Source organism: Gekko japonicus, unplaced genomic scaffold (genome assembly GCF_001447785.1).
Source record: "Gekko japonicus isolate JY-2015 unplaced genomic scaffold, Gekko_japonicus_V1.1 scaffold1177, whole genome shotgun sequence".
Classification (NCBI taxonomy): Eukaryota; Metazoa; Chordata; class Lepidosauria; order Squamata; family Gekkonidae; genus Gekko; species Gekko japonicus.
In genome coordinates this window covers 220676-238663 of record NW_015160874.1, presented here as the reverse complement: position 1 = coordinate 238663, position 17988 = coordinate 220676, and the positions used below count along the sequence as shown (strand labels likewise).

General features: G+C 41.9%; 1 protein-coding gene across 2 annotated transcripts in view; it reads left to right on the top strand.

Moving 5' to 3' along the window:
- The first annotated feature begins 1371 nt into the window (after positions 1 to 1371).
- Positions 1372 to 17988, top strand: part of MAP4K4 (mitogen-activated protein kinase kinase kinase kinase 4) — a 190176-nt gene continuing 173559 nt past the window's right edge. For both annotated transcript variants that reach the window (XM_015422706.1, XM_015422700.1), the window contains exons 1-2: positions 1372 to 1519; positions 2073 to 2138. In XM_015422706.1, the coding sequence (XP_015278192.1) occupies positions 1463 to 1519; positions 2073 to 2138 (123 nt within the window). In that variant the 5' untranslated portion in view covers positions 1372 to 1462. The remainder of the gene's footprint in view (positions 1520 to 2072; positions 2139 to 17988) is intronic.

The window sequence follows — 17988 nt, the reverse complement described above, 5'->3', positions numbered from 1 at the left end:
TTTCAAATATCGCTAGGCCTACATCCGACAGGAATCTTTGGCCAATAGACCAGGGATGCAGGAATAAGATAAAAGAATCCTGACTTTTTGGGATTGTCTGGCTACCATTGATTCATTTTAGTAAATGTACTCACTGGGCCCTCTTAATTTTAAATATTCTTGCTCATGAAACATGACCCAAATGCGGCCCCGATCAACCAGCAACTTGAACAGAGGACAGTGCACCCATGACTTACATGTAAATACTGCTTGTTAACATTGGCCGTGTGGCTGCGGAGGCTTTTCGCCGCTAAAATGTGAAGATCTAATTTTAGTACCCATCCAATTCATTCGACTTTGCTATTCGAGAGGCCCTTTCTGCCTTTCAAACCCACCCTACCAACATGTGGCACTCACAAACAGGGCTCGCACTGTTCTTGGAATTTCTGAATGGGACGTCATCCCCCCCTCCCTTCCCTATCTCCTTGCGAGAGCCCAGCTTTGAGCCTGACTCAAGGAAGAGTTATCTATTGTTCTCCGCCACGCCCTGGTTGCACGCTGATCTATCCTCGCTCACATGGATTTCACCAGAGTGACTGCGAGCAACAGACGAGTCCCTGCCTCCTTCCTCCCAGTTACCCAGAAGTGCTTTGGTGCGCCTGTGTTTCCGCTGGGTTTTCCTGTCTGAGGAGGCAAGGGGGAGCTGTTCGGTGGCGCTGGCTCCCCGACTACATTGTGGGTCCTCCCTTCCCATCTCCTCCTCGGCCGAGCTTTGTCTCCCTCTCCCAGCGCTGCCAGCTTAGCAAGCGCCCCTTCGGCGGCTAGCCTCTTTGCGCCCAGGGCGCAGCAGGAGGAGAAAGGCGAGGGAGGGCGCGAGCGAGGGAGGGAGCGCCTGCGTCCGGGTGCGTTTTTATTGTTCGCGTGCTGCTTTGGGTGGGTGGGTGCGAGCCGTTCTGCGCGCGCGCGAGGAAGCGGGGCGCCCGCCCGCCCTTCTCCCACCGCCGGCTCCGGGGTCCTGCTATGTTGGATGTAGCCGCTTCCAGGGAGCCAGCGCGAGAGATGCAACCTGGGAAGAGCCGTTCCTTCGGCACGATGGTGTAGACGCGCCTCAGAGCGACTCTCGTGCCCGCCCGAGGAGCTGCAAGGGACACACACGTACAACAGTATTCACAATAAACTCCTCCCGACCTCGGCCTTTTCCCCCTTTCCCCTTTTTTTCTTCCCACCGGGAAGCGAAGCAGCCTGAAGCTCTCCCCTCGCCCCCCCCCTCCCTCCTTCCAATGAAGAAGAGTTTCCCCCTGGAGTGAAGAAAGCCAGCGGAGGAAGGAGGAGGTTTTCCGGGGAGAGGGGGGTGGTGTTTTTTCTCCCTCTTTTTCTCGTTGGAAGCAACTTTACGTTTTCAAGCTGGAGTGGCAGCGCTGGACCTCTCCTTTGCCTTTCTTTCTAGAGCAAACAAAATATTAAATACCACGGGAGGAAAAAAATGGCGAACGACTCTCCTGCAAAAAGTCTGGGAGACATAGACCTTTCCTCTTTGCGGGTGAGTGTGACCGGGGAGGGGGGAAGGGGGGCTGCTTGCCGACGACCGAGGGACCCCCACCCCTTCTCCCTGCTCGCCTTCGCCCTCCTCGTAGCCACACAAAAGCGGGCGACGTCTTCCCCTGGCGTGGCTTTTGTTGTTCAGAGCAGGGTTGGGGCGGAGGGGAAAGAAAAGGGTGGCGGAGGAGAAAGGGAGAGGGGCTGGGGCTGGGTCGCGGGGGGAGAGAAGCTGCAAGCATGCCCCGCGACAGGGGTAGCTGTTGCTGGGAAAGGCCCCTGGCCAGCTCGGCTTGTCTCCCCCCCCCTTCCCATTTTGTTCCCTTACAGTATGAGCCATGGGAAAGGGGGGGGGCTGAGTCTTAGGCAGCTTTCCTTTGTTTGCATGTATTGGCATGTGCGCTGAAAAACAGGGCGCAACAGCTGCACAGCCAAACATCTTCTCTGGACTGTGTGTTTTGGGAGACATTGAGCCAGTCATGACTTCTTTAAAATTATAATCCCCATGTCTTCTCTCTCTTTCTTTTTACCCCTCCCCCCATACCTTTGTTGTGTAGGATCCTGCTGGGATTTTTGAGCTGGTGGAAGTGGTAGGCAATGGCACATACGGGCAAGTTTACAAGGTTTGTGTTGAGAATTTCCTTCTCTTTAAATTTTTTGTCTTTACACCAGACACTCACCATTCTGCATAAGTTGATGGCTGTGGGCCACCGTCCCTGTTTTGTAAACAAAAGTGAAGGAAAATGAATTTCCTGGGGGTCTGTCACAAGACTGTCAAAATGTTAAGCTTGAACCTCTTTCAGAGAATCTCTTCGGTTTCATAAGGGGTGGTGTTAGTGAAGAGACCTCCTGTGCTAGACCTGGGGTTTGTTGTGTCCCCCCCCCTTCAAACAGCAAAAGTGATTATCAGCCACGGTGATGTGATCATGAGGAGAGCGAAATTGGGACCGTGTCAATGCCAGACATGCTCGGCCTTTATTGAAAGTAGTCATACAGTTTCTTTTTTAAACAAAACATCACTTGCCTTCTTTGTTATAAACCTGTCAAGGTGTGTGAAAATGCAAAAACTGGCTGTTCCTTGTCTTCAGTTGTCACTAATTGTGTAGGAAAGGTGTGTGTACAAAGGGGCGGGGTGAAAGTGGGGGGAAAGATCAGGAAAGGATATTGTCTGTCTGGAGAGCATAAAAACAAGATTCCTAGAATAACCTGTTTGACAAGTAGATGATGATTTGGGGAAAAAATCACAGGAGGAGAAGCTAGGATGCTGAAAGATGTTTTGTCCTTTTGAAGGCTTGGTTGTGCAATTAAGCATTACCCACCCTCAAATCTGTTATGTAAAGGGAACAAATTTTGGAATTTCATGGCTGTGTAATGTTTAGTCATCCATATGACTACCTGTTCCATCATATGTATTATGTGAGTGAAGGATGACAAGCCCAAGGAAGTGTTGTATAGATGAAAGGCTAAAAAGAGATAACAGAGTGCATTTGTTTCAAGTGAATCTATTACATTCAACAGTTCCATAAGGTTCGCTTATTTTTTTTAATGGCTCCTTTACACACAAGGTCTTTACTACCTGGCCAGGTGTGTGTTTTCATCACATGTATACATGTCTCACCCATGATGCTGTCTTCTGTATGAAAGTGGTACCATGCAGTAAAATTGATTTGAATATCTTGTCTGTTGTGGATATATATATTAGATTTGGAAGAGAATTGTGTGTGCAGCAGTGGTGTAAAGTGGCCTGGGACTTAGTGTAAACAAAAGGAACTAATTGTAAGCGATAGTAAAATAATTCAGCATGTCTGATTTTGATATTGCTTTGGCTGACCTTTTGATACTGTTCTCAAGTGAACTAATTTCTTAATTATATTCTCATAATTCCCTTTACCTGTGAAGCTTACATCACTGTGGGTGTGTCTCCTTCTACCCTCTGTAGGATCTGGATTGTGTACTTCATGACTTCTTATAAACTTAAAATCAGTAAAATGTAAATCAATTTGTCATCTGACTGATTCACACAGTTTCTTAATTAACTTTCTGGATATAGGTTGTGCCATGTGAGTTTCATTACCACAGATTCCTTCCTAGTGAAAACAGACGGTCATGTCTAGCCTCATAGACACATAGTGGCTTGGTAATGTAAAGACAGGCCTTGGGTATTATCAGTAATGTTTTCCCAGTGAATACAGTTAATGAAGAAGTGAGTTGAAAACACCAATGGAATATGTTTGATACAAATACTTCTATTTTAGAGATATACATGGGACCAAAGCATCATGGACCTTACTAAGCATGTGCTGTTTCTGAATTGTGTAATGTTCTACTTTGCTTGTTTTTGCAGTGTGGCAGAATCTAGATAGCGGTGTTAAGATTCTTCTTTAATCTATCTGATATTCAGGCTTGGAGAGAATGCGACATCAGATTTCATATGTTCTTGTCTGGGGTGGAATATGGCAGTGGTGCAGTAATGATTAGCCTATGAAAACAAACGCCTTATATTTATTTCATTTATATCCCTGCTTTTTCCTCAATGGGTGACCCAAAGCAGCTTACATAGATCTCCTTTCCTTCATTTTGAAAGTTGATACTTCATAATATAGCATGAAAATGGTCCTCAGGGTAAATGACATGTGAGGAATATGGACTGAATGGGATCCATGCAGATTTTGGTACGTGGCGAACTGGGTCTGTGACTGCTTCAGTGTGTGCCTTGGCCTTCCAACTGAAGCCATGTGTTTTGCTCTTGCTAATCTTAGTGGTCAGACCTTTGAGTTAGCATGATCAGAGTTGATTTGTACACAAGTGATACCGTGGGACTCTATGTACATGATCTCTATGTACAGAATTCTGTGTGAATGTTGATTGAATATATTCTCAGTATGTGGATGTGGTAATGGCAAATTAACTTAATTTTAGCATAGGAAAAGTAGAGCAATTGTATGTATATAGTTAGTACCTTGCGGTCAGTTTTATCTTCTGAGAGGTTTGCTGCCAATATTTTTACAGAGTTATGCACAACATCTTTGAAGTATGTGTGTGTAAACTCATGACCGCATATTTGTGTGAGATAGATGAGTATGATCACTATTACTATTGGCCTAAACGTTTCTCAGAACGACCTTCTAATCTGGGATTTGTTGAGTTTGGAAAAATATGGTGCCTACTTACAAAGAATGGAGGGTCTTATGTTAGAAAAACAACAATGCCACCTAGTTGTTAAGGGCACCGCAATGACTAGAGTGGGGGCAGCATGAGAATGAAACAATAGAGTGCTTATCCATTTGTTCAAACAAGCTGCCCACTAATTGAATTAATACTGATTATGCTACAGTTTGAACATTATTTGTTTGGTATATGAGTGGAATTTAGTGTTAAATTACCAGTTAATATGAGTCTTCTGTAGAATTTTGTGATTCAGTTCGTGCAAAGTTTAGAGAGTGAAGTTTCTCATGGCAAATAAGAGAATTTGTATCTAGAAAGGAGAGTATTGCTAGCATGTGAAAAGGGAAGCTTTTCTTCAATGTGGTCAATTAAATACTCAGATAAATGGCATGTTTAGACTTGCCCGGAAGCATTCTCTTATTGCAGAATAAGGAGGTGAAACATTCTGTTGCACATGTTTTCCTGTGTTTATATAGTGTAGTCTTCTGGCTCTTCTAGAAACATTAGAACATAGATATGAGTAACATGATTCTGGGTATACTTAAAATTACCTGAATTAACCTGAAAATGGTCTATGATTTCACTTTGTCTCCAGATTTCTCTTGTGCTAGCACTCTCTCTCTCTCAGATTGTTTAAATAAAGCCTAATTTGTACTTCTGTGTTTGTAAACAAACAGAATGCCAATTCAGCAGTTTTTTGTGTAGCTCAAATAGGGCCCTGGGCTTTCAAGTTTGTTGAGAAAACTATCTTGTTTAACAACCAAACTGTGCAAACAGCGTAAATATCACATCTGGCACATTTTAGTATGAATGAAGTACACTTTTTCATGTGATCTGTGCCATGGTTTGGATCAGAAGGTTGGGATTGGATGGTTTGAGGCTTTCCTTCTACTTTGTTACTCTAAAGCATCTTAAAGATGTACGATTGACTCTTGTTAATTGTATGAAAGAGTATTAGCTATCTACTCGGACTGTGTAAAGTACAATCTTAAGCAGAGCTACACCTTTAAGTAATTGAAACCATTGATTAGGACTGCACTGTGGTATCCAGATTTCATCTATCTGACAGGCCTAAGGGGTGGGTGGGAACGACTTAGCATGCTCTACTTTGAGTGCTGCTGTCTGTGCCTATTCCTTGACTCCCTGGGTTTCAGAGAGAGAGAGGCAGAAAACAAGAGAAAGCTTTTGCCAAAGCTGACCCTACTTAGCTTCTGAGATCTGATGATTGGGCTAGCCTGGGCCATTCAGGTCAGGGCAGCTTGGCTCAGAAGTAGCCCCTATTCTATACTAGCCTTGAACATAGTTTGCAAAACCTACTTGGCCTTAGTTACTGCTCGTTGTGTGTTCCTGTTGTAGTTGCAGCACAGCAAGATCAGAATCTGTGGTGGTGTGGCTGTGTGGCACTCAGCATTTTAACACTAGAAAGGACATATGGAACGAAGCTGGCAGTTACTTTCTTACTGCTTGCCATAGCTAAGTGGCAGGTTACAATTCCTCTATGTCCAGTATTCAGTTTACAGAGACGAAAATTTGCTAACTTTTACATTTGAAGGTATGCTCTAAACAAGTATTCTGTACTAGATTGTTTGGCTTTGGTGAATGTAGCTGGAAAGTACTGGTTTAATAATGATATCAAGACATCCATCCTCTGGAAAAGATAACTGAAGATGGGAGTTGATTGATTCTCTTCCCATTTTAAGCAGAGAAAATTAAAAAGTGAGCCATACAAAGATAAGCGACATTCCACAAACAGCTGCTGTAAATATTTCTCGTGTATTTGGAGACCTCAGCACACGCTAGTGATTAGGACGTAATTGGTATGTTAGGCTTCAGCTTGGTGGGAACTGTGCTATTACAATTGAATGGGACTCTCCTAATACTCATAATTCAAGCTTCTGCTGCTTTCTACAAGACTTGTGAGAATTAATTCATAGTGAAGGCTTCTTTTGTTTGATTCATATGGCAACCTTTCAGAGCTACATGTAAATTATGTACATTGTCTAAGTCCTGGCCCATAAAAGAGTGATGCAAATGAGGTATGATTTACATGCTGATGTGAAAATAATCTAATGCTCCTATACAGTCTTGTTCCCTTTAATGTAGATAGTTTATCAGCACCCAAGTCTTTGCACAGTCACCACTTTATCCTTTAAGGTCATTCTAGCAAACAGAGATAATTGTGACTTCACGTTATTTTGTTAAACAGGAGAGAGCCATTCTATTCTTATCAGTTTAAAGACTAACATTGTCAGTATCGGTGAGATCACTTGCTCTCCAGAACTAGGCCAGGCTACTTTCTCAAAATATGAACTCCTTTTATGCTTTCTCTGGGTATTCAGTGGTGCTGTACTTGACTTTCTGTTGATGATTGATTGTCTATGGAAATTTTGCATGCAGGTAGCTCTGTATGACTAAAAAAGAAAATCCACTTCTGTTTTTAACACTGCTATCTATATATCTCAAATAATTTGAATGAAACGGAAAAGCTAGGGCAGGTGGCCTGCAGGGATTACGGTGATGTCTGTTGATTCTTATCTATATAATAGGCAAGTTGTCCCCTCTGTGTGGATATCTAAATCTGCACATCTGGGGCACATAGGGGGCAGAGAGATTTTCCTGCACACCCCAGGTGTGCAGAAAAATCTGAAATCTTGTAAAAAACTATATGGGGATATTTAAATCCCCCCAAAAGTAAAAGAGTGTTCCCTCTGCATGCGCAGAGAATACACTTACCAGTAGGAACTGTGGCAGAGCTGCGCAGGGTTTGCTGCTGTTGCTGCTGTCGGTGGTGGCAGCAGGGAGAGAAGCCTTGGTGGGCAGGCGGCTGGGAGCCACAGCTGTTGCTGCTGTCCACGTGGGGAGGGGAGAAGCCTGGTGGGCCTGGCGGCTAGAAGCCATGCAGGGCTCACCATCGTTGCTGCTGTCGGTGGTGGAGATTGGGGGGAGAAGCCTTGGAGGGCCGGCGACTGGGGGCCGTGGCCATTGCTGCTGTTGGCGGGGTGGTGGTGGAGAAGCCTGGCAGGCCCAGCAGACCGCCTGCTGGGCTCACCTGCGGCTACCTCCTCCTCCGTGCGGAGTACCTGCTGCTTCAGCAGGGCGGCCACCTGCGAGCTGCGAGGAATACTCTCCCCCCCCAGCGAGTATTGCTGTTCTTGCTTCTGGTTTATAAATATAACCCTGTAGTTGTTGGTAAGCACATGGTTGTTTCACTGTTTTACATTATATTCTCCTGATTTATCTATGCCCTGACCTGGATAGCCCAGGCTAGTCTGATCTAGTCAGATCTCAGAAGCTAAGGTCCTGGTTGGTATCTGGATGTGAGACCCCCCCAGGGTTGCAATGCAGCGGCAGGCAATGCCAGATCACCTTTAAATGTCTCTTGCCTTAAAAACCCCACGGGGTTACCATAAGTCAGCTGTGACTTGACAGCAAAAAAACCAAAAATAAAACCCTAAAAAAATTATCTGTGTCAGATCTACTTCAAAGTCTTATGCTTTACCTCTGACTTTGGGCTCCTGGGCCATGGGATCTGCTGAGGAATGGAAAAAAATGCCCTGTGATAAAGTATGTGTGATGTCATCAAATGGGGAGATGAGAATAGTTAAATAGAACTTTGAAAGCTCTAATGCTGATGAACCCAATCCAATGGTTTCTCCAAATGCATTTTGTAGAAAAGGCACAGTATTTTAATTGACTTTCCTCTTCCTTTTTAAGCAGATTGTAAAATGTAAGGTGCTGGAAGGGGTAAAAATGGCATGAGAGACCCAAATGTGTAGATCTTCTGGCCTTAGTGGTCCTGGAGCACAGATGTTACTTTTTATTAAACTGGGCCCACTCGTGTTAATACACTCAAAGACATTTTCCTATATCAAGTGTAAGTGTGCTGAGCGATATAGGATTCCTGATGGATTTTTGTCACCTGGTTACTATACGAAAGGCAATCTCTGGTCAGGACGGAGTCCTTTAATTGTAATGTAGGTTGGCCTTGCAAATGTGAGAGATTGTAGCAGTGGCTTAAAGCTTGGATGTTAAAGTTCTAAACATTGATATTCAGGAGGCTAGGTATGAGGAAACTGCCAGCTTTGTGGAATAAGCATTCCAGTTTTCCACTTCTGGTTTCATAGAATTTAGAGCTGTCAACTTGTATATAGACACTGTTCAATTATCTTACTTAACATCATACAGCTGTATTGTGGAGTCAGTCAATCACTCATGAGAGGCACAGATAGTTATGGACAGACGTATATTCTGTCATAGCTTAGTCTATTTTTAAGAAGTGTTTAAAATGTGGAATATCAAATTGAATATATACTGATGTTCTCTGGCCAATAATTAAGCAAGGGAAAATGAAAGAAAAAGCTTGCAGTAATAGGGCAAAGTTGGGTGGCATTGGCCAAGAGCCATGGCTCAGTGGTAGAGTCTTGCTTACAGAAGATCTCAGGTTCAATCAGGCATCTCCAGGTGAAGGATTAGGTAGTAGGTGATGCGGAAGTTCTTTGCCCAAAGCTCTGAAGAGCTACTGCCAGTCTGAGTAGATGATACTGACCTTGTTAGACCAATGGTCTGACTTGGTATGAGTAATCTTCCTGTGTTCATGCCTGAAAGCACCACCAAGCCCAATCTAGGGGGAGAGCAATCACTAAATGGCCTGTCCTAATCCATTTTGTTGCTTGTAGGACCAGAATGGAGGATAAACTAAGGATTGGTGGTGAGCGAGCCGCAGTCATTAGGAGGAGAATAGGTGTCTTGATGGACAAGAGATCTGGGCCTCTTGCCTGTAGACCAACTCAAATCTGGGCCTGGCTCTTCATGGTGTTGATGGTAGATTGACATTGGTTCTTGTATCTCAGGTTTGATTGGATATGAATGCTCTCCATTTACATTATTATATTGCATAATGTTTTCCAAGCAGTAGGAAGACACAGTGATGTAGCGATGATTAAGGTCAAATGACAAATACAATGCTTTTCCTACATAGATGCCATTTTAATTTAGGATAGAGTACAAAAGCTGCATTTGTACAGTCACAGGTGATATGCACCTTTTGTTGTTGTGTACCCAAGTTTTACTATGTAAGTCTGCTCGTGAGTGGTGATGCAGCTCTAGTCTTGGGGCCAAAGTAAACATTACAGCAAAAACGTATAGAGTTAGCCCACCAGTGCTTCTTTGCAGAAGATGCAAGACCCATGCTTGAAAAGCAAACACAGGGTTGGAAACCTGGGTATGAAGATTCATGGGTGTGTGACTTGTCTGGGGAACCAAATTCCTATAAAGAAAAGGCTAAAATGGTTTAAAATGTCAAAGTCTCTGCTGGCTTTGGATACCAGCTAGAAGGAAAAGTCTTACTTTTCAGTAAAGTATGTCATAAGGAGTGTAGAGACAAGTCAGTTAACATGGCCTGCACAGTGGTTGGTCTCTCGATCACGGCCCTCCAATATGGTGCCCACTGAATGTTTTTAGAAACTGGTGTGGCCAGGTAGGGCTACTGCCCAGCAGAGCTTCTAATTGGCCATTGGAGATTTGATTGGCTGTGCAGATTAAAATAACATTGTTTCACCACACGCTGCTACCATAGTAATTGTTTCATTCCCTCTCTTCTCTTTCCCGGTGCTTTAAAAAAAATTACTCTTCTTCTCCCCTGCGTTTGGGGTTTCCTCTGTTTGTGTATGCGTCTCCACCTCCTGCAGTGGCAGTTTTGTGGTTGGCTCTGCATCCTGCAGTGGCCATTTGGTGGTTGCATCCACCATCCTCTGTCAGGATTCCCAAAGTGCCTGCAGGCTGAAAAAAGGTTGTGCCCCCCGCTCTAGATTCATAGGTTACCCACCCCAGTGAGGAAGGTGAACTAGAAAGGAAGGAAACAAGCAAATAGATTGGTGTTATTGGCTGCTATCAAACCCTACTAACTGACCAGAGGACAAATTTTAGTCACTGAGAAATGTTTGAGTGGATCGTATTGCATAAGAGCCTCCAGTCTTTCAAATTTTCACTGTTTTGAAAAATGCAAAAGCAAACAATGCAGTCTGTCTGACTGCTTAGCAACTAGCTGTGCAGACCATTAACAAAAATCTGCATAGCTTAAAAAAGGCTCCCTAGCCGTGGCTTTATTTTTCTTTTAAATCTTTATGTGCATAAAGTTACTTGTATGTCAGCTTGCCTGTGTTTCAGTAATTGAGGAATATTTTGGGGTGTAATTTATGTACAGGGATGCCAGTGAATAATGGAGACACTGGCCCTTGATCACAAAGGAGTGGATCCCATGAGAGGTTTGGTGATGCAATGCATCTCAGTGTATCTTCAAGAGTACAAAGCTTAATTGCAGCTCTTTGAGAATCCTCTAAAGACAGTTGTAGTGCCATGTGTTATTTACTGTGCAATGGCTTAATGATCTTAAGGTGGGCGATAGAGCAAGAACTGCACTGAGTTGACTGCTTCTTAATTTGTAGTCTTTTTGACTACATTGGATAAGCTTGAAGAAGTGTACAATAGTGTGTTTGAACATTAAACTTTGAGGGTTTCTCCTTTTATATGATTGTCCTGTAAGGAGAGTAGAAAATGAAAATACATGAATAGATAAATGAACACATTTTCTCTATAATGGAATAGTATCCTTGGGTTCATGTAGGCAGTGAAAAGCTTTCTTGCATCATCCCAGGAACATGTTTGTGTTTCCTTCTTGTTCGCGTTTCCTTCGTGAGCTTCGAATCTTCACTTAGGACTCATGTACATAGTATTTTCTAACAATATGCAAGCATGACTCTAGGTTAACTTTTTAAAAATGGCCGTTGGGAAAAAGCTTTTCCTTGATCTTTAATAAAAGTCACCAGAGGTTGCCATGATTTCCAGGTGCACACACACTCACATGCACATATTAAAAGAAATTTTAAAAATACCAAAAATATTGTGCAAACTTTCATACGCATAGTTACTTGTTGCATTCCAGGTGCACACACACTCACTCACATGCACATATTAAAAGAAATTTAAAAAATACCAAAAATATTGTGCAAAATTTCATACGCATAGTTACTTGTTGATAACGGATATTGGTGCTTAGAATTTATTTTTCCTCATGTGAAGAGGTTTTAGATGCTTATTTCTGAGATTAATGTGACACCATAGCATCTTTGCCTTATTTTTAAGTGAATACCTGTTCAATAGCAATGTTTCTTAGAGAGGTAATATTGATTCAAAGGACACAATTGGCATTAGGTTGGTTTTTCAGGTTACCTCTTCTCTTCCCGTTGATTAATAAGTCTCCCATTTAAAAATGGATTACAAGTTAGATTGTTTGTAACCAGTTATTTGCATAATTTGATTTGTATAATTTGTTTCCAAAATGCATCATTTTAGGTTGTTTTTGACATCTTAAAATTTTATTTTGGCCCTTTTCTATGGTACAAGGTAATCCTAAACATGAAGAAGAAAGTAGTGATTTAAATCTTCATAAACATCACAAAATCCTAATAATAGTGTAAACATTCCAACCTAGCACTGGCTATTAAGAACCAGTTCAAAGAAAGAGGCTTTAGTTTAGAATGTCTTGAAGAACTGAGGGCAGTCTTCCAGGGAAGGCCAGTTCAGTGACATTGAGCAGCAGCTGTCAAATGCTTTTTTGTGTGTCCTTGCTTTATTGGCTTCTTATGAACGGGAAGATTTAAGATGGTGCTCTTTAGTTCATGTTTGAGAATGGGATTGGGAAGTGTGGTGAACACAAGGATGCTAAAGACTTAGGTGCATATGAGGTTTGCAGGCAAACAGACATGGTAGATTTCAGTTGTGTTTTTAAACCTCCTAACCTTTGTTGCTTATTGCGCCATATACTGGAAAATAGACCTATGTGTGTAGTACTGAAATGTGCTTGATTTGATCTATTTTGTAAACAGTGAATGGCTCCTACCTGTATACAATAGATAATACCATCTGGTGTAAGTCATTTGTGAAATGTGTGGGAAAGGGAATGGGGATGGGTTGGAGGCTCAGGTGGGGACATATCTTGATGACACAGGTATGCTGTGTTGCGTGATCTATTGTTCAGGCACAGCCTGTCTGCTTTGCCAGGCACATCTCTGCTGCTTACACCCAGCTCATGAACTCCATGCCTCCTTGGTGAAAGCATAACTCATGATCTCCTGGGTTGTTTACATGTCAGTTGCACTTTTATCATATCCTTTTTCCTGTGGTTATTAAAATGGTATATGGAGGGTCGTTACTCTTGAAGCTTTCAGCTAGGGTTGTATTGCACTTGATTGGTTGCCAAGTACCTATAAGTGACTAGAGAAAGCAACTTTACAAATATTAAACTTTTAGAATGTCTAAAATTTTATAAATTGTTAACGTAGCTGTGTGTGGGCAAGTGATGTTTGTGAGGTAGCATCTTTTGTGGGCTCACTTGAATTAGCAACCTTGAGAGCTCATTTAGATGACGAGATAGTGGTCATTAGTGCAGTAAATCCAGCCAGCTTCACTTAGAGAGGTCTGGAAGCTTCTTCCATATTAGAGAGCCTTTCTTCAACTTAAGTAGTTCTTCCATTGGAGGAAGAGCCCATTAAGTTGGAGAAAGGCTCCTGATACTACAGGAAGGCTTCAAACCTTACTGAGCAGATTGGCTGGATCCACCCCATTAAGTTTTATAACTCAATGGAGAATCATCTAATTTTGTCTCCCTGATCCGTGTTCAGTGCATATATGGATCTCATGGGCTCCTTTCTGACAGTGGTTATTTTGGCCTGTGGGCTCCTACACAATGCTCCAAGCCATCAGCTTAGAGTCTTTGAATGCTACTGCGTTCCATCTGCTGTCATTGGAACGTGGCCCACAGCTCTTCTGATACTAAGCTCAAACTCCTTGTTAGTTTCCTTCTAACTCAAAACTGTATGGCTATTCATTGTGGCATTTATAATGGATACGACTTAATATATCGCCCTGGCCTGGCTAGCTCAATCTCATCAAATCTTGGAAGCTAAGCAGGGTTAGTATTTGGATGGGAGACTTCCAAGAAATACCAGAGTCCTGATGCAGAGGGAGGCAATGTCAAACCACTTCTGAACGTCTTTTGCCTTGAAAACCCCACAGGTCACTGTAAGTCAGGTGTGACTTGAGGGCACTTTCCACCAGCACAGTCCATCACTTGAGATGTTAAAACACTTTGAAATATATTGGTTTAGAAATTATAGCTATTTATATGTGTTCTTAATATATATTTAATGTTTCAAACAAATGCATGAAGTTAAAATCTTAGTGTATTCTTGAGTCTTTGATCTTTCTATCTCAGAGAATATACAGAACTAAAGATATACTTTAGAATCAGAATCTGAAGCTTTTCCATGTAGAGTCCCATATTTTGCTTATATAAACTTTTAATTTTGTTAATACCTGTATAATAATTTAAATATGTATAGGAAGGCTTGTAATGGGCAGATTATTAACTTATAGCTAGCCAAGATGATATCTTTTCATAATTTATTTAAGCTGTTAGCCCATGTGTTTCTAGTATATGCTTGTAGGGAAGAAAATAACGGAAACTTATGAGTAGTTATTGTAAAGCACAGCACCCCACCCCAATCTATTGCAGACCTCTTTGGAATGCTTTAAATAACAAATTAATGAAAACCTTGTTTAACAATTACTAGTGGAAAAGGCGTATGGTGCTCTAAAGACATTTAAAGCAAGCTTATTAGACACTATGGAGAATGTTGTGTGTATTTAACTTAAACCTAAACTACTTAAAGCTCTCTTCTGGGAGCACATTAATATAGGGAAAATATTTTAAGCTTTTAAACAAATCAAATTTGTTCTGTAGGCTGAATGCTATACAAATACCATGGCTGCAGCTGCTGGTGTGTGTGTGTGTGTGTGTTTTAATTTGAAGCTCTTGGAAGGTTAAGGAGTAAAATAGTTTAATGTGCTCATGGAAGTTTAACTTCTGGCCCAAGGACGCTTATAAAGAATGTTTATTCTATGAGGCGCAGTCTGTCTTTTTGATTTAAACAATCATTTGTGATAGCTTATCACTAAATCATTGCCAGTGGATAGTGATTGTGATTTGCCACTAAGGTATTGGGGGTATAATACGCTTATTTCATGTAAAATATATTATGTGATTTGCCACTAAGGTATTGGGGGTATAGCTTATTTCATGTAAAATATGACAGTGATTAAATAGCTATTTTGATGCATTGGAGAACATGCAACAATTTTTACTTTTTTCCTGGCATAGTGGTTAGTCTTGTGCCTTCGAAGATAGCATGCTGCCTTCCATTCCATGTTATGAGATGCGGATCTAGCCAGCAGGTGCAAAGTTGAAACCAAAACTCTTGAGACTGTGGAAATGGATTCTGGCAATAGTTACCATATTCTAGAAGAATATGTGTTGTATTGTCATGTAAAAAAATCCCCGCTGATCAGAATATTTGAACTTCATTTCCCAGCAAAGCAAGCAGTCCAGTATTTTTCGTGCAACCCAGTTTATCAGGACAGAAGCAATATGTTCAGTCCTTCTAAGATGTGAAGTTTTACTGTCTCGTAAAACGTATCTTGAGCCCGAGGGCTTGTTGCTAATATTGATATTTTAATCCTGCATAATGAACGTTTTACTTAACTTGAGTAGACATGTTGGATACTAGTTCCATGGCTCTTGGCTAAGTTGCACTTGTTCTTAATTTCAGGTGATGCTGAAGCCTATAGTTCATGAGATGCTTTGGGGTGGGTAACAGTTAATTGAGGGAACTCTGATTATGCTTATTAAAGTTCAGTTATTAAAATGTTGCTTAAGCATATGTACTTCCCAGGAATCAAAAAGTAGTTCGGCAGAATAGTTTCCCAGCACTAAGGCAAGCAAGCCATACTGCATTGATTTTGCTTTGTAGCGTATGCATAGATTAGCTATACAGCAGTCCCAGTATGAGACTGCCACTGTTTTGATGTTTGTGCTGTGAATGTACATGGTAACCATACAGCAAATTAGGTCATGTGTTGAAACTGCTCAAAAATATACCGGGAATTTGTTGCAGAATGTTGGTCTTGTATATTTACCCATTACTGCATATGTCTATTGTGTTTCCTCAAGTGGAGGTCTGGTATATCTACCTGTATAGGGATATGCATGTTCTGTATTTTTTTTGTATCTGATAACCCATGATATACAAATGATACTCTTTAACCTGCATATGCAAACTTTCATGTTTTTATGCATTTTGTGTGATTATCTTTGAAGAGTTCTTAAGTAATGGTCAAAGATCTATGCATGGCACTGAAGTGCCACCCTAACAGTGAAAATCGTGCCTAGATGCTCTCTGGATACTGATATTTGTCCAGGGATTGTCCACTCCCAAGCCAGTGTTAAGTAACCATTTACCTGGTTTACCAGACAGATTATACTTGACTTAGGCTATTATGAAAATAGAAGTGTTTATCTTTGTTTTTAACTACTCACATCCGGTTGTTTAGAGTCAACATTAACAATTTAAATGTTGATAATGCTGGTTAAAAGCTTAAACCAATGAGGAAAAGTGCAAGTGCTAAACTCTTTCAAACAAAAGAAAGTATATATGGTTTGCAGCCATGGTACTTGATTGAAGGACCACAAAGGACCACCTTTTCCCATATAAATGTACCTTGAGATCTGTCCTACTCTGGGTCCTCTTGCCATCTGGTATCAAGCAGGAAGTCACTGATAAGAGGGTGTATTTGATGTCCCATTTTTGAAACATTCTCCCTAAGCAAATTTGTGAGGAGGCTTTGTTAATATTGTTTAAATATCAAGTAAAGATTATTTTCCAGGCCTCTTATTGCACTATTTTTTTTAACAGTGTCTTGTATTATGTTCAAGCTTAATATAATTCAGGTTTTCATGCTATCTCATGCAATGTTCCAATAAGTATTTTGCATAGCGGTTTACAACCTTTGCCAGCTCTATTTCCCCCCTCTGTGGACCGTGTCATTACAAGTCAGCTATTGTACAAGGTCATCATAAGGCACCTTTATTTCTTTTTCAGTTGGAGTTGATTCTGCATCTGCACCAGTAATTCCTGATTCTGGTTTTAAAAATGGCAGAAAGTTTTCTATGAGTTCCCATTATATGGAATTCTGAGCCACTATGGAAAATGCTGGGGATAAATCATCCTAAAATTGCATCTGAATTGCAGTTGGCTAAAACCAAATAGTCTTGTTAGAAATTTTGCATTACGTTGACAGGAATCCCATGAGACAATCTGAACCTGTCTGCCTTCAGCAAACAATCAATTTCATTAGTGGAATATTTTGAATGGAGTTTTTGCTTTTTGCTCTTTATGCCTGTGGGAATTGCATCTTTGACAGATTATGTATGCTGCATGAAATGTGTAATTTAAAAATGTGAATGTCATTGAGTCGTGGAAAACCTAACTTTGAATTTGTAGTTCAAAAGTATGTTTTAAATGTCACTTTGTTTTGTTAAAAAAGGGTGAAACCTCAGTAGTTATTTATTTATTATTTTAATTTATAGCCCGCCTTCACTGCAAGCGGGCTCGGGGCGGCTCACAAATGGGACATATGTCAATACATAAAACAGGTTAAAATAGCATAAAACAGTCATTATAATATTACAAAACTATAAAGTGCTCTAGAGGTTTCATATCAGTGTTCAGTAAAAAGATGGCATCATGAAAATGGTGCTCCCAAATCAGTGGTGTCCATGCAGCGCTGTCATTCACTCCTCCCAGGGCCAGTTGATGATGATGGTAAAGGTAATGATGGTGAGGTAGTGGCGGATCCTACTCAACAGCCTGGTGGAAGAGCTCCGTCTTACAGGCCCTGCGGAACTGCGCAAGGTCCTGCAGGGCCCGGATCTCATCCGGGAGCTCATTCCACCAGATAGGAGCCGCCACCAAAAAAGCCCTGGCCCTGGTTGCAGCCAGCCTGGCTTCCTTGGGGCCTGGGGTCGCCAGGAGATGTTGTGTCCCGATCGTAGTGCCCGTAGGGGAACATATGGGGAAAGGCGGTCCCTTAGGTATGTCGGACCCTGGCCATATAGGGCTTTAAAGGTAAGAACCAGCACTTTGAAGCAAATCCGGTACGCTGTTGGCAGCCAGTGCAGCGCTTTCAGCACAGGCCAGATGTGGTCTCGACCAGGGAGGCCCATCAACAGCCTGGCTGCAGCATTCTGCACTAGCTGCAGCTTCCGGATTTGCGACAGAGGCAGCCCCATGTAGAGAGCATTGCAGTAGTCTAGCCTTGAGGTGACCGTCGCATGGATCACTGTGGCCAGGTCATCGCGGTCGAGGAAGGGAACCAACTGCCGAGCCAGCCGAAGATGGTAAAAGGCTGACTTAG